Source organism: Neophocaena asiaeorientalis, unplaced genomic scaffold (genome assembly GCF_003031525.2).
Source record: "Neophocaena asiaeorientalis asiaeorientalis breed wild unplaced genomic scaffold, Neophocaena_asiaeorientalis_V1.1 scaffold489, whole genome shotgun sequence".
NCBI classification, from domain to species: domain Eukaryota; kingdom Metazoa; phylum Chordata; class Mammalia; order Artiodactyla; family Phocoenidae; genus Neophocaena; species Neophocaena asiaeorientalis.
In genome coordinates this window covers 1,970,538-1,986,322 of record NW_020174791.1, presented here as the reverse complement: position 1 = coordinate 1,986,322, position 15,785 = coordinate 1,970,538, and the positions used below count along the sequence as shown (strand labels likewise).

The window sequence follows — 15,785 nt, the reverse complement described above, 5'->3', positions numbered from 1 at the left end:
GGTTTAGTGCAGCTAAATCGGGCGTGTGTGGAGAAGCCAAAGGCCACACTGTCCGCCAGGGCAGGGGCAGCAGGGCAGAGCAGAGCACAGTGGAGGAAGAGGTCTGGTCGGGTGGGGCAGCTCTGCGCACCCCTCAGGGAGAGGAGAGCCAGGTCCCAGCCTGGTCGTGGCCAGTAGCCAAGAGCAGCCCTCGGTGGTGTCTGGACCTCGGGCCAGGGGTCAGATTCCCACCCTCCGACACAGTGGGCAGCACTGAAGGGCCGCCTGGGAGGGCTGCTTCCTCTCCATTAATCAATTATCCCAGTTTAGAAACAAAGTCACCCTTGAGCCAAGGCCAGGAGCGCTGGACCCGCCGGGGCCTGCTTCCCGCCCGCACGCCCTCAGGGGCGGCCGCCTGCTCCCGCTGCCTCCTGGCAGAGCCCGGGGGCCCCCACAGCCCCGCAGCCCTGCCTGCCCACTCCCCGGACCCCACCAACCGATCCCCTGCTCCGGTGGGGAAAGAGGCTCCTTCAAAGGAACAGGCCTGGGCGTGGAGGCTCCAGGCAGGACCACTGAGGTCCCTCCCCGCAGAGTAGGGCGGGGCTGGAGGGGCAGGCCCACAGGCTCCCGGTCATTCCAACCAGCTCAGAGGGGGATGCTAAGTCTCCTCAGATTCCAGGCTGAACCTTCCCTGCCGTCCATCCCCACCAGACCCTCTGGGCCAAACTGACTCACTCCCTCCACTCTGCTCCTCTGCCCCCACCTTTCTCCCACCTGGAAAAGCCCACCCTGCCCCACCTACACCTCTCTAAGCCTTCCTCAGCCCACAGGCCCTCCTCCAGGAAGCCCTCCGGACCACCCGGCCCTCTGCTGGGAGTCAGCAGTGACGCCCTGAGAGCTGTGTGGACCCAGGAGTGAGTCCCAGAGCTGCCTGAGATGGGCCCAACCCGCCCATTTTATAGGTGAGGAAACTGAGGCCCAGAGGGTACCAGGGCCAAAGCTTCTTGGACCAAGAAGTACCTAAGGTGACCGGGCCTCAGACCTCAGAGTCTGCCCTCGTTCCCCGAGGTCAGCAGAGACCAGGTCATGAGAAACGACCAGTGTCCACTGTGTCACCATTTATGATACAAAAGGAAAATAAGTTAAGACGTAGTATGTTTTGATGCATACGTTTTTCTTGCCTGTTTTTCCTGTAAGATTCCAGGGCAGCTGGCCTTGGGAAGCACTCGTCCCCGGCAGATCTTGGAGGGGCGGGGGGCGGGGGGAGGCCTCTGCCGTCTCTCAGTCCGGGCAGGAGCCCACCAAGGGTCAGGGGCTGCCCGAAGGTGCCGGCCTGCAGGGTAGGGAGGCCGGCGGTCCTAGAGGGCATGCCGACCACAGGCCACCCCAAGGGAGAGGCCGCGTGGGTGCTACCCCCCACGGGAGCTCGGGGACTCTGTGCGTGCGGGGACCCCAGGAACATGGGGCCATCCTCCCCCACCCCTGTCATCCCTCACATCTCTCAGCGGGCCGGGCCTCTGGGGAGCGAAGGTCGCCACCACCCCCCAGGGCACCCTGAGCCTCACCTGCACTGACACCTGTGACCTGCACAAACGTCCCCCATACTTTATCCCCACAAAACAGGGCGGGGAGTGGGGTCCGGCACGTTACCCTGAGGCCCACAGGCGTGTCAGATGACACGATGCCCGCCCTGGACAGACAGCCGCCCTGGACTCTCTTCCTCAGCACTCCCCTCCCCCTTTGCTCTCCACCATCAACCCAGCAGAGTCCCCTTCTCCCTCCCCCACTCTTTTGTTCAAATGAAAGAATTTGGGGGAACCAGAAAAAATACGGCTTTTATTTTCAAAACTGGTATCAGTTATAATTGGGGGGTGAGTTACATATGCCCAACTGTGCCAGGTCTCAGGTCTGGCGGCCCCAAACCCAGCATGGAGGGACCGGAAGGGAACAGGGGCGGCCTCTGCACGGGGCACAGTCCTCACACCAGCTCTGCAAACCCAGCCCTGCACACCCAGCAGCGCTGCACACCAGCTCTGCACACCCAACCCTGCACGCCAGCCCTGCACACCCAACCCTGCACACCAGCTCTGCACACCCAGCCCTGCACACCAGCTCTGCACACCCAGCCCTGCACACCCAACCCTGCACACCAGCTCTGCACACCCAGCCCTGCACACCCAGCTCTACACACCCAGCGCTGCACACCAGCTCTGCACACCCAACCCTGCACGCCAGCCCTGCACACCCAACCCTGCACACCAGCTCTGCACACCCAGCTCTGGACACCCAGCCCTGCACACCCAGCCCTGCACACCAGCTCTACACACCCAACCCCGCACAGCAGCTCTGCACACCCAGCCCCGCACACCAGCTCTACACACCCAACCCCACACACCAGCTCTGCACACCCAGCTCTGGACACCCAGCCCTGCACACCCAGCCCTGCACACCAGCTCTACACACCCAACCCCGCACAGCAGCTCTGCACACCCAGCCCCGCACACCAGCTCTACACACCCAACCCCACACACCAGCTCTGCACACCCAGCTCTGGACACCCAGCCCTGCACACCCAGCCCTGCACACCAGCTCTACACACCCAACCCCGCACAGCAGCTCTGCACACCCAGCCCCGCACACCCAACCCTGCACACCCAGCCCCGTGCACCAGCTCTGCACACCCAGCCCTGCACACTAGCTCTGCACACCCAACCCCACACACCAGCTCTACACACCCAATCCTGCACACCAGCTCTGCACACCCAGCCCTGCACGACAGCTCTGCACACCCAGCCCCGCACACCAGCCCTTGAACACCAGGCCTTTCTTCCAGGAGGTGGTGCCCTAGGAGGAGGCCCAGGGGCCTCCTTCCAGCTTTGTCTACTGCTCCCTGAAGGCCACATCTGCCACCCAACTGGCCATTCCTGGAAGCCCCCGACCCTGGAGGGCCACGGACTGGTCACGAGCCCAGTCCCCCCCCAGTACAGATGCTCCTGCCTGGGAGGTGGGCAGGGTGGGGACCCAGGGATCCACCCCTCTCTCCTCCGAAGCAGATCTCAACCGTGCTCCACCCCCAACAAGGCCTGGCACCGCGCCCGGAGACGGCATGGCCGGAAGGTTCCAGGTGCTCACTGGGCCAGACTGTGCTTCCAGCCCCAACTCTGCCGAGCAGTCAGCAGCTTCCGGGCCTCCCTGACCCTAGATTCCTCTTCCACAAAGCGGAAGAAGTGAGGATTCGGGGGGCCACGCAGGCAGAGCGCGGTAAGGGCCAGGCGGGTGAGCCCGCCCGAGAGACCGTTCCCACAGTGACCGTGGGGAGCAGGGCTGCTTTGGAGGCAAAGCCAAGCCTGGAGCCCAGGCCCCAAGAGGCTGGCAAGACCGCGGCTCCCACCCGGCCCCCCCCTCCCCGCAGCACCGAGGGTGGGTCTCCAAGCCCAGCAGCTGCCCCAGGCGCCCATCCAGCTGGGTGCAAAGTGCCCCGCTGGGTGCCTAGCCCTCCCCACTGCGCCCCTACCAGCCCGTGTACCCTGTGGTGCCCAGGAGGCCGAGGGTCAGGGTCTCATGGGAGGGGCGCTGCTCAGTACGAAGGGAGCGCCCATCAGTGATGCTCCAAGCTGGGCACCCGAAAGAGCGCCAGGCGGAGTGGGGGCTGGTGGCCACAGGGAGCAGGGTGGAAGGCGAGGGGCTAGAGAAAGACTGGCCCTAGTGGGGGCTCCCGGCTGCTTCCCGAGGGCGAGACCAAGGACAGGCCACACTGCAGTCACGTCCTCGTGCTGCTGCCCATCAGGCCACAACCCAGTCTCAGCAACATCCCCAAAGGCAGCTGGAGGCCAGGACGTCCCTCCCACCCCGACCCCGCATAGTCCAGCATCTCTCCACAGCCACCTGCAGCCATCATGAAAGACCCCGAGAAGAGGCGGAGCGTGGCAGCTGGGCCCCTGCATCCCCGCCTGGATCCCAGTCTGCGACGGTGTGGGGTGGGGTCACCTCTGTGCAGCCCACAGAGGGGCTCGGGATCTAAAACCACGAGGAGGCCTGGCTGAGGCTTGGAGCCTGGATGGTACAGGGCACAGGGCAGGGACCCCCTACCCCCAGCACCTGGAGGTGACAGCAGTCCTCACTCCGTGGCCCGGGCAGCAGCCCCCGCCCCCGGCCGCCCAGAGCCCAGGAAGCACAGAGCCTTCCGGCTCGCAGAGGGCATGTGACGAGCAGTCAGAGCCGCCAGAGCCTTCCCGACAAAGGTCAGCACCCCTGGGTACCAGTGCCCAGCTCAGAACTGTGGGACCCAGCACCTCCCCAGGACCCCTGCCTTCAGCCACGCTTTGGGGGGGACACACTTGTGCATGCACAGGGAACGGCAAGGGCGCAGGGGTCCCCTCTGCAAACGGGGTCCTCAATTCCCCACGATTTCCTGGTTTCCCTCCTGTTGTTTACTGGGCATCCAGAGCCTTGAAGAGCGCGTCGCAGGATGTACACCCCGTGTTCCCCTGGAAGAGGCCCCCAGCTGCTCACCAGAAGCAAGTTCAAAGCACCGGAAACTGTCCAGAGTGCTTCATTTCAATGACGGCCGTGGCTCTATGCCCTGTTCCGGCAGGAGCTGCGAGCTACACGGTCAGCAAAGAAATTCTGGACAAAGCAGAAAACCACCGGGGATACTCACGCCTTCCCCTCACGCCACAAAGTCAGGAGGAATGACTGCAGGGGTTCTTTGGGGGACTTTTCGGGCATTCGTCTGCACCACCCCCACCAGCACCTGCTTTAAGCCCATCTACACCCGCAGCGCACCCCGGCATCCGAGGCTGGATCCTCAGCGTGTCAGGCTCCAGTCTGCAGGGGTGTGACGTTTACTCAATCGGTCCCCTCGGGTAGGACACGAGAGCCTCTGGCGGGGCAGGGGTGCAGCTCAGGGGCCCCTGGGACGTGCTGCTTCCCTGCCAGCCCAGGAACCCCGGCCCATCCCTGCCCGCAGAGGGCGCGATCGGACAGGGAGCGCTCGGAGATGGCAGGGTGCAGAGGCATCCCGTGAGACAGGATTACCTCCTCTCCCCACCCCCGCCCGGACCGCCCACGCGGACCGCCAGGGCCTCGGTGCCTGCAGGGGACACCATGCCACTCACCGTGCTGACAGCGGGGACCGTGGAAGCCGCGGGGACAGTGGCACAGCTGGGCCGAGTCGGGCACGCACTGGCCGCCGTTAAAGCAGAGGCCGGGGCTGCACTGGGCTGTGGAGGGAGGGAGAAAACGCGTGAGGAGGGGCAGGAGCTTGGGGGCACCCCCAGCCCACCGCCAGGACACAAGGTCCCCGGAGACGCCTCCCCCCTGTAAGTCTCCCCACAAGGTGAGGCCTCAAGGCCTGGACAGAACCTGGACCCTCAAGGGACAGGAAAGCACCGCCCCCGGGGAGGGGGCCCCAGGAGGGTGGGTCACACACGGCCCACCAGGGCTGGAGAGCCCCACCGCCACCCCAGGGTCTAGGTTCAGTGAAGCCCCCCTGGGAGGGGCAAAAACCCCACTCCCTTCAATGGGACATGAAGGAGCTCCAGGGCATTTTCTGGGGGAGGTCGGGGGACGAGGGTGGAGAGTAGGGGGTGCAGGGGAACAGCCCACAGCTAAAGTGGGCTGAAAGCTTGGCCAAGACCCCCTCCCCACAAGACCCCAACGGTGGAAATGATCAGACTGGTCCCACCCTCAAGGAGGGGCAGTACCAGCCCAGGCCCCCTGAGAGGGGAGGGAGGGAGGGTCAGGGCTGCGAGCGGCTGGCCTCCCCACCTTCTCCAGAGGAGACTCCCTGCTCCCAGACCCTCTCCCCACACCCCACCCCCAGCGGGGCCCAACGAGGCACCCTGAACCCACTGCCTGCGGTGCCCTAGGGCTACTGAGCCCCCTCCGGCTCCAGGCCACAGTGTGGAGGAGGCCACAGCCGGCCCAGGAGGCAGGGGCCCTGGATGGGAAGGGCAGGTGCAGTCCCAGCCCCATCACAGCAGGGACCCCGACCCACACCGGACCGGGTACCTCTGGGGGGGGCTTTAGCACCAATTTTCTCGGCCCTGCAGCCATGACCCCTACACCTACACAGGGCGGGCAAGGCCAGGGCAGGTGGGCTCTGCCCCCATCCCCGTGACCCCAACAGCCGGGTCCTGAGTCCAAGGGCTTCAGGGGTGCTTGCTGGGTGAGTGGACACTCTGAACAGTGGCCTGGACGCCCGCCAGGCACCCCAGAGCCCGGCGTAACCCAAGGGTTCAGCAAGCTTCTGTATCGCTGGCAGCATTCCCGCCAGGAGCAGGGAGAGAAGCTGGATGGTGGAAGAGCCCAAGGGGAGGGATGCCGGCCAGGCACACGGGTCCAAGCAGCCCCCTAGACGAGGCACCGCCCCGATGAGGAAACCAGGGCTCAGAGACACACAGCACATGGCCCGGGGTCACACAGCCGCTGAGGAGGGACCAGGCCCAGGGCTTTCTGACTTAGAGTCAGGAGGACCCTGCCGGGGGAGACATGAGGGGTCTTTGCAGGGAGCTTCTTCCTCTTCTTCTGTCCCATAACCAGGCTGCTGTCCCAGCCTCGGAGGGATCCCTCCTCTCGGGCCACCCTGCCGGGGTCCCAGCTGGCACTCACTCACACCTGAAAAACTGCCTGAGGATGTTTCTGAAATGCAGTGGGAGTGGGGGGCTGGGGGACAAAGCGGGTGATGCAGGGGAGCCAAGAGGAAACGCACAGTGACCCTGGAACCCACACAGGTAATTCCGGGCCGGGGCCAACCCGAGCTGTGCGCCAGTGTCCCCAGTGCTGAGGGCCTGAAACCTGTTGACTTGCGCAGTTTTGTGGAGGAAGAGAAGCCAGCTGTTTCCTTTTCACATCGTAAAGAGGTCTGCACCATCCTGAAGACCTTCAGCCCCAAACCACTGCAACGGCCCATGCCTCCGGGGGGAATCAGACGCCCAGGCTGGCGCCCACCCCAGGACTCTGCCCCCCAGCAGCCTCTGCAGGCCCCACCAGGTTCACACCCAGCCTGGGGGTCCCCGCGGACAGCACCCTGCCTGAGTCCACCTCCGCGGTCAGTTCCAGAGCTCAGGGGGAGGTAGCAACCCACTGCCTGCTCCCATGCCCCTTCCCCAACTTGGTACATGGTGTCACACGCACAGAGGGGCTCAGGCCAGAAACCCGGGAGCCGTCCTCACACTCGGCCCGCATCCAATCCAAAGCCAGCCCATCGCTTCTACCTCCCATGCCCCTCGAGCCCACCCTTCTCTCCGCTTCAAGGCTGGACAAAACTGCCACCAGCATCCCCACGGACGCTGTACTCACCCACTCACCCGCGTCCTTTCTCTACTCTGCAGCCACTGGGATCCTTCACGACAGGAAGCAGACCACGGGCGCCTGGCTGAGAGCCCTTCCCTTCTGTGGCTTTCCATCGACTTGGCACAGAGCCCCCTAGCCACCCGTCACACCCTAGCGGCTGTCCACCTGGACAAGTCGTCACTTCCTCAGGGAGCCTTTCCAAGCCCCCAGCCGAATCAGCGCTCATAGCGCCCTGTGGTTTCCCACCGCAGCACCTCTGAGTGTAGCGAGCCCTTAACAGGGGCGACAGCTGAGCTCCCACCCCAGGCCTGGGCTCCCTAGGGGCAGGCAGCTACCGCACCTCCAACACCATCACATTCCTTGGGGCCACCGACACGCCGACACTTAGAAGGGGCTCCACAGACTTTGTTGAATGAATGAGTAAAGAGATAATTAAATGTCAGGCCAAGCGGGACGTGAGACAGTAATTCGTCAGGAAGCCTTTGGGGCGAAAGGCAGGCGCTCAGGATGCAAGAGGGACGCACAGGGCGTCACATCCTTAGATGGAAAAAAGAAAAGGTTTCACAACAAAGATGCACAAAGCTATGCCCCAAACCAAGAACGGGTACTCCCTGCGGTCCCAAGGCTCGTGGGATGCAGGAAAGATGGGGTTACCGTGGCGGGAAGCCTGAGACCAGTGGCACGGGGTGGCACTGGGCACACACGCCTCGTGGCAGGACGGGCAGCCAGGGCACAGGGACGGGGCCTCACTGCAGAGCACCCGTGGGTCCAGCCCTGTGTGACCCCTCCTCCAGGCCAGGCGGGAGTCAGGGATGCCCCCGGCAACCCAGCCACCCCTCCCGCTGTCACTCAAGTCACCTGAGGGACAAGCGCCCCCCAAAAGACCCCACCGCAGCTGAGGAAGGGCCACAGGCGACAGGCACAGGACAGCCAAAACCTGGAAATGCAGCTCAGGGGCAGCAGACCGTGGCTTCCTATAAGGATGTGTTTTCCTCGAAGAGAAACAGGAGGGGCCGTGTGTGAGAAAAGAGTTGGCAGGTAGGAAAACAGACCCAGCGGGATGCATGGAAATGAAGAACATGAAAACTCCACATACAGGTGTTAAATGAAGGTTAGATGTTTTGAAAACAGTTTACAGATTGCTAAGTAACAGACGTGTTTTATACTTAACATCAGCTACGTTTTTAATGAATTTTATGAGAGCCTACTGTAATGCCAGGGGGACAGCAGGGGGCTGCTTTGGGGACCCACCCTCGTGGCCCTTGGCTGGGACTGAACCCACAGGACCCTCAGGGGCCCTGGAAGGAACTGTCAGAACCCACGAGTGTGAGAAATGCAAGAACAGCTGGAGGTAGGCCCGGGGGTGGGGGCACGGTGCCCACAAGGTCTATGGCTGCCAGGCGGCCACGTCCTCCGAGGCTACAGGATGCTCTCGCCCTCCCCAGACCCCGCTGGTTCCCGCCGCCCAGAAGCCTTCACAGGGCAAGGCAGCTCAGGCTCTGTAGATCCGGGTTCAAGTCCCAGCCCTAATACTTACCAGTGGTTGGAAATTTGGGCTAAACTCCCCTATACACGTCAACCGCAATATTCTCACGGACCCTTCACGCTCTCAGAGTGTTGCCTCCACACTGTCTCCTGGAGCTGAAGACACCCACAGCCCCCCAGCAGCCCACGTCCAGGGACCATGATCTCCTCACGCTATAGACCGGGAGCCAAGGTGCGGGCACGTTGGCCAGGCCTTCGCCTTGGGGTGAAGCTAGGCGCACGTGCCCACATTCCTAGAACCAGAGGCTGGGAGGGTCCTTAGGGGTGTCTAGTCCCGAGGGTGCTCCTGGCCGGGCCTGCGTGCGGGACGGCAGATTTAGGCAGTGCAGCCCCCAGAGCGAGGACACCATGTCCCGGCATCGCCAGTGGCATCCTGGTGCCAGCCACTTCCCCTCACGGCGGAAGGCAGGAGACACCTGTGCCTGGCCGGACCTTGATCAAGCCCACTGGCTGTGGCGGCTGCAGCCGCGCTGTCCCAGGACGGGCTGGCCATGGAAAGGGGACTCGACTGCTCTCCAAGGGCTCAGTTTCTGCAAGTTCAGCCACTGGACCACTTCCCTGGACCTGGGCTTGGCTGAGACCACGGCTCCTTCTCTCCACCCCGCAAAGGGCTAGTAGAAAGCTGAGTGAACGAACCACAGGCGGGAGAGGGTGACCCAGGAGGACACCTTTGTCCAGCCTGCCAGGCCACCCACCCACCCACAGGCTGCGAACACACACCGAGGTCACCGAATGTGTTTCTGGGAGCCAGGCTGCAAGCGAGTGCCCCTCTGCGTCCCCAGGCACCTCCACCCAAGCCGCCCAGAGACCCCCGCAGGGCGGGCTGACTCAGATCAAGGTCACGGGGACACAGGGGCGGTTCCCTCCATATCGCCCAGGCTGCAGGGCAGCGTTTCCTAAGCCTCGTCCAAGTCGCTGATAAGAGCTGCCGGTGCACGGGCGGGCGTGGGTGCCCAGCTCAAGCTGACAGTGGCTAAGGAAGGGAGGCCACTTCCCTGGGAGCCCAGGGGACAGAGCAGGCCCTGAGCCCTCCCGTCTCCTCCCTCTCACCCTGTTCCTCCTGGCCTTCCACCCAGCGCTGGCCGAGGGCTAGGAACCCGGATCACACGCCCCACTCCAACCACCCCTGCTGGGACCCCTGCAGCAGGGAGGGAGCCACCTCAGCTCCATGCTGGACACTCAGGCTCCAAGTGCTTGAGGAAAGGCCAAGCCCTCCAGGCTGGCTGCCCAGTGCCCTGTGCTTAGACCAGCACCCACCACACGGGGGGTCCCAGAAAACAGGCGGGCAGACAGACACCCACTGCCCAGAGTCGGGCCCGGCTCCCAGAGCCCCTGCATGGTGGCAAGTCCAGGCACAGGCGAGCCACACAGGCTTTGGGAGACCGTGTCCAGGCAACAGGAGAAGTGGGAGGCCGAGGGGCCATGGACCCTGAGGACTGCGGAAGCCCGCTGCCCCCTCCAGGCCCATCCTGGGCTGCAGAACCCCTGGAGAGCAGACCTGGACAGGGCAGCATCCTTCCTTGCCCCCATCACGTCCACTTCCCGAAGGCAGTCGGCGGGGGGTGGGCGCTGTGCACCCAGAACCTTCCAGAAGGGCTGGACCTGGCCCCTGCTCCGCCTGGCGCTCGGATCATTCTGGGCTCCGGGTGACGGTGGCACCTCCACGCCTCATTGCCTGTGCTCCCCACCACGTCGTGGCCCCAGTGAGAGCATGTGCGTGGGCGTCTGTGCACCCAAGGGAGTGGGAGCTCGTGCACACGCGTGTGTACACGTAGGTGTGCGCTCATGAGCATGTGTGTACGTGTGTGAGTGAACGCACGTGAGTAGGTCACATACCTGTGAGCAAATCCAGCCACACGTGTGTGCACGCATGTGTATCTGAGGCTGTGTGTGGTGAGCCCCTCTGGGTGTGAGTGGGTGTGTAATCATGTGCTGGGCACAGGGCCGGGCCAGTCTGGATGTGACTCACGATTTGGAGAGACCTGGGGTGTGCGGGACACAGCAGGACAACACGCCCTCCCCCGGCAACCTGGGGGACATTCACGTCCACGCTGAGGACAGGAGAGCCAGGATGCCAGCTCTGCAAATTCCCACACTGGGCGCAGGGCTGCCGTGTGGCATCCAGAACGGAAAAGGAAAAGTGAAGGGCAGAGGCCAGCAAGCCGAGGGCGGCCCTCCCCGGGGGCCCACGGCCGCCTTCCTGCAGCTCCTTCCCCGCAGGTCCCGACCGGCCAGGCCCAGCGCCGCAGGACCGCACAGGAGGTGGGAGGGAAGGGAGGCCTGCCTGGCGGTCCGACAGTGGGACGCAGGGGCGCCGAGCCCAGGCCTCACCCCGGGGCCCTGACTATAGGCACTGGCACCCAGATCCAGGGCTGCATCCAGTGGTCTGGGCTCCCAGCGTGGGGACCATGGCTTCAGCCCTTCCCTGTTCCTGTGGCCTGGAACCTTCCCTTCCCTCTGTGGTGGGGCTCTTCCTTGGGCACAAGCAAGGCCCACCACTCACATCACACAGGCCGCCAACGCCCTGGACAGAGAGGCCTCCCAGACCCCACCTAAGCCAGCACCACCTCGGTCAGCCCCTTCCCACCTCACTTTTCTCTGTAGCTTTCCCACTCACCAGCATGTAATCTGTCCCTCCCTCACTCCCTTCCTTCCTTTCTCCCCCTCTGTTCCATGAGAACAGGGCAGCGCCCATGTCCCCTCCCATGCCCAAGCGCAGCGCCCGGCACCCCGTCGGCCCTCCACAGACGCTGGTGGAATGGATCACCTGCACGCTTCCCAGTACATGCTTTAGGGACACCGTTTTATTGTTTTGCCTTTTTGCTTCTTTTTCTTTCTTCCTTTTTTAAGAAAAAATGAGTTTGGAAAACACTACACAGTCTGTCAGAAGCCTGCAGCGGGGCTTCCCTGGTGGTGCAGTGGTTGAGAATCTGCCTGCCAATGCAGGGGACACGGGTTCGAGCCCTGGTCCGGGAGGATCCCACATGCCACGGAGCAACTAGGCCCGTGAGCCACAACTACTGAGCCTGCACGTCTGGAGCCTGTGCTCCGCAACAAGAGAGGCTGCGACAGTGAGAGGCCCGCGCACTGCGATGAAGCGTGGCCCCCGCTCGCCACAACTAGAGAAAGCCCTCGCACAGAAACAAAGACCCAACACAGCCAAAAATAAATTAATTAATTAATAAACTCCTACCCCCAACATCTTCTTTAAAAATATATAAATATACCCTCATTATCCAATCCCACTAACCAGATAAAGAAACCCCTTACCATTTGCAGCGCACACTGGCATATCAAAGCCTCTGAGAAGTCCTGCAAAAGCAGTACCTGCTTAACATGCTTTACACAGAGCTTCCCTTTCCCAGGGCTCTCTTCACACCCACGGAGCCGGTGCAGCCCCTGGCCCCGCCTCGGGCACTGCCTCTCCGACCTGTGGCCTCCTCCGATGGACTGAGCCCAGCCCACATGGAGAGAGTTCAAGCTGGAGCTACAGACAGTCTTCCCGGGACCCATTCCATCTCAGGCTCCACGTGCTCACTCCAGGCCAGGTACCTCGTCTGTGCATTTGGGTCCCTGCTTCGATAAGGGGGAGCCAGGACCCAGGGTGACCATGGCTGAAACACTGGGAGCGTCCAGGCAAAATCTGCCCCCTGACTGGGATAGAGGTGGAATTCAGAGAGCCACTGGGCAGGAGGGCACCCCAACAGCAGGAGGCCCCCGGGCACACGTGCTCTGGACCCACAGGTCCTGGGGGTCACCAGGCACCCCGCCCAGCTGGCACCTCTTCTTTTCCGTCACCTCCCGGTCACACATGCTGCTAAGTGGGTCTCGGAGGAATCCCAACACCATTAGAAGCTTCCTGCACAAACACCACGGGGGCCTGATGCTGTCCCGCACGCAGCCCAGTTTCCAGGTCACATCCCAGGGAGGACATTTCACTGTGGCTGGTGGAGAGGGGTGGGGCCAGCAGGGGTCAGCGTCCCAGGGCCCTGCCCCCGCCTGCCTACCTCTCCGGGTCCCCTGGCTGCAGAGAGCCTGGACCGGGGGACAAGGGAAGGGGCTAGACAGGCTGGCGAGGGGGCAGTGGGGAAATGAGGAAAGGGGCGAACAGACCGAGAGAAAGAGGGTGGGCGGGAGCCCTGCGCCTCATCGCCATCCCCTCTGCTCGCTCTCAGGGTCTCAGAGGACCCTGACCCCGTCCGCAGGCCTGACGCTTGTTGGCACGCAGCCGGGAGGGGACTCACACCTGACCTCCCCGAGGCAGGGCTTTCCAGGGACTGGGGGCTCCGGCACCTACTGGGACCCCAAGACCCCCACCCCAAGACCAGTGCTTGATGCGACCCTGCACCTGACCCCAGTGCCCCCTGCGAGAGCCCCCGGTTAGAAATGCACAAAGGGCTTGGAGCCAGGCTTCCGGAAGGCTCCAGCTCCACCCAGCTGGGAACTAGCCCTGAGGGGCTACAGGCAGAGTGACCCCAAGGGCTCAGCCACGATGTGGGGCGGCCGAGGAAGGGCCCCTGGCCGCCCACCTCTCCTTCCTCCTTCCCCTGCCTCCACTTCCTTTTCCTGGGCTCCAGCCGGCTCCCCTCACACCCCAGCGCCCATCTGGCTGGCCTGGTCTGCCCATCCTCACGCATCAGTGTCATTCCAGTGTCCTCCAGCAGCAGCCGGCCTCCTGGCAGACCCGAGCTCCCCATGGGCAGGTACTGACCCACCGGGTCCCGCTGAATCCCCAGCGCTCAGGGTCAGCGGAGCCAAGACCAAACGAATGAATGAGTGAAAAAATGAACGGATGAACCAATGAGCCGGGGCTGAGGGCAGGATCCCGGGCTCTTGCCCTGCCCCGTGTGAACCGCCACCTACCCTCACACGCTGGCCACCCGGACACTTGGGGGACAGGTGAGTGCCCCGAGAGGCCAGATCACAGGGCTCTTCCTAGATCATTAAAAAAAAAAAAAACAGATAAAAGCCAGATACATAAATAAGTAAATCCTGCCCTAAAAATGAATTTTTGAAAACAAACAACCAAGAAAGCCAAAGCCTCAAGTTCAGGATACACGAGGGGACCCTGTCCTGTGTCTCCTGGCTGACGGGACAACCTGGACCCCCAGGGCCTAACTCAGCAGCCGAGATCCCCCCATTTCCCCACCACCCCAGCCCTGCCCTCAGCCAGCCGCAAGGCCCAGGCTGCCCTGGGAGGGTCCCGGCCGAGACCCCTCCCCACGGCTGAGAAACCCCAAAGGTCAGTCCTGGGCTGGTTCAGGACGCACCCGCCGAGCGGTGTGGCTGCATCCCCCCTCCTGCCGGCCGGCCAGGCCAGGGCAGAGCCAACTCGACCACTGTGGCCAGGGGCACAGGCAGAACCACAGGACAGGCCCACCAGGCTAGGGGTGAGACTGTCATGACCCCTGGCACTACGGACCTGACCCAATGCTTGCCTCCGTTCCTGAAAAGCCAGCACTTGGACCGTCTCTGCAGCGGGCCTCCTGGGGTCCAGACGGCTCTTGGCCCTCCCGCTTCCCTCACCCAACCTGGGATGGTCACTCCAAGACACAGGTGACCCCAAGGGTCACAAACCCCAGTTCAGGGGTGCACAGTGGACGATAATTGTGGGAAAACTGCCAGGTGAACCTGGACCTGCACCTGCCCCTCCCCCTGCCCAGGAAGCCAAGCCCAGAGGGTCCCCACCCCAGGCCAGACACACGCAGGTGCACCCAAGGCCCTCCCTGGGCGCGATAAGCCACACTCTCCCTCACAAACCCGGGGGGACGCAGGCCTAGACCCCACCTCCTCTCCTCCACAGGTCACCGCTGTAGAGATGAGAGCCACAGAGAGAAAGGCTGCTGTCAGAGCTGGACACTCCCACCCGGGGGCCGCTGGCCAGCGTCCACCCGGTCCCCCGCCTCCCTTCCTGGGGAGAATTACTCATTTCCTCTCCTGGACAAACATGGCCACACCTTTTACTTCCCCCCTTTCCCGCTGGAGCTCACAAAGGGCATCTGTGGCCTCCGTCTATGGGCCCCCGGGGGCCGGAGAACAGGCGGGGACGTGACCCCTGAAGTCCGGTTCCCACCCCAGGCACAGAACGGCCCACCCGCGGTTAACCCGCTCCGTGGGGAACCATTACCCGCCACCCCTCACAGTGCAGCCCGGTCTCACCCTGTCCAGATGCCACGGCGCCGGTTCAGGGGAGGCCTGACCCCTGGGTGGGCAGAGCTCTCCAGAGGAGGGACACTGCCTCTTCGCACCCAGTCAGCCTCCCCTGCTGGCCCACCTGTGCCCACACCCGCAGGCCGGGAGCCCTTCCCAAACACCTTACAGCTGGACTCCAAGCCATGCCCATTCCTTTTACGAAGCAGAGGCTTCACAGCCAGCCGCTAAGATCAGAACCCGATTCCAGCCCCCCTCGGTCCCCGTCCCCGAGTCTGCGGCAGAGGCTGCCCGCGGTCATGTGCGGATGCTCAGGGGCTACCCCCCACCCCCGCATCTGTCAGGACCTCCCTCTTTGAAGGAGGCAGCAGACGAGGAGACTGAGGCCCAGGACGCTGGTGAGGGGGAAGGACGGACCCGCAGCACGGGGCGTGGGCAGGCTGGACGAGGGCAGGCGGGGCAGGCGGGGCGTGGGCAGGCTGGACGAGGGCAGGCGGGGCAGGCGGGGCGTGGGCAGGCGGGACAGGCGGGACAGGGGCTCACGCTCTATAACGCCGACGCCACACCGAGCTCAGGGGCGTCTGAGCCCACTGGCGCCAACCCACGGCCCCGGAGCTGCCCTCGGACCCCTCCCCGATGCCGGGCACTTGGGCACCAGCAGACGGCCCCCCCACCCTCCAGCTCGGCGTCCCCGCCAGCCTTTCCTTCCGCGGCTCCGGCCAGCGTCGGGGGTGGAGGACTCACTGGGCCTTCTCCTTCATTATGTCACTTAAGCAGCCTCTGGGGAGCAGAGTGGCAGAGAGAGAGGCCCTGAG

At 63.8% G+C, this 15,785-nt stretch overlaps 1 protein-coding gene across 3 annotated transcripts in view; it reads right to left on the bottom strand.

Annotated features, from left to right (window-relative positions):
• The window catches only part of MEGF6 (multiple EGF like domains 6), a 101,472-nt gene that overhangs the window by 74,578 nt on the left and 11,109 nt on the right, over positions 1–15,785 (bottom strand). For all 3 annotated transcript variants that reach the window (XM_024760338.1, XM_024760339.1, XM_024760340.1), the window contains exon 4: positions 5,097–5,201. In XM_024760338.1, the coding sequence (XP_024616106.1) occupies positions 5,097–5,201 (105 nt within the window). The remainder of the gene's footprint in view (positions 1–5,096; positions 5,202–15,785) is intronic.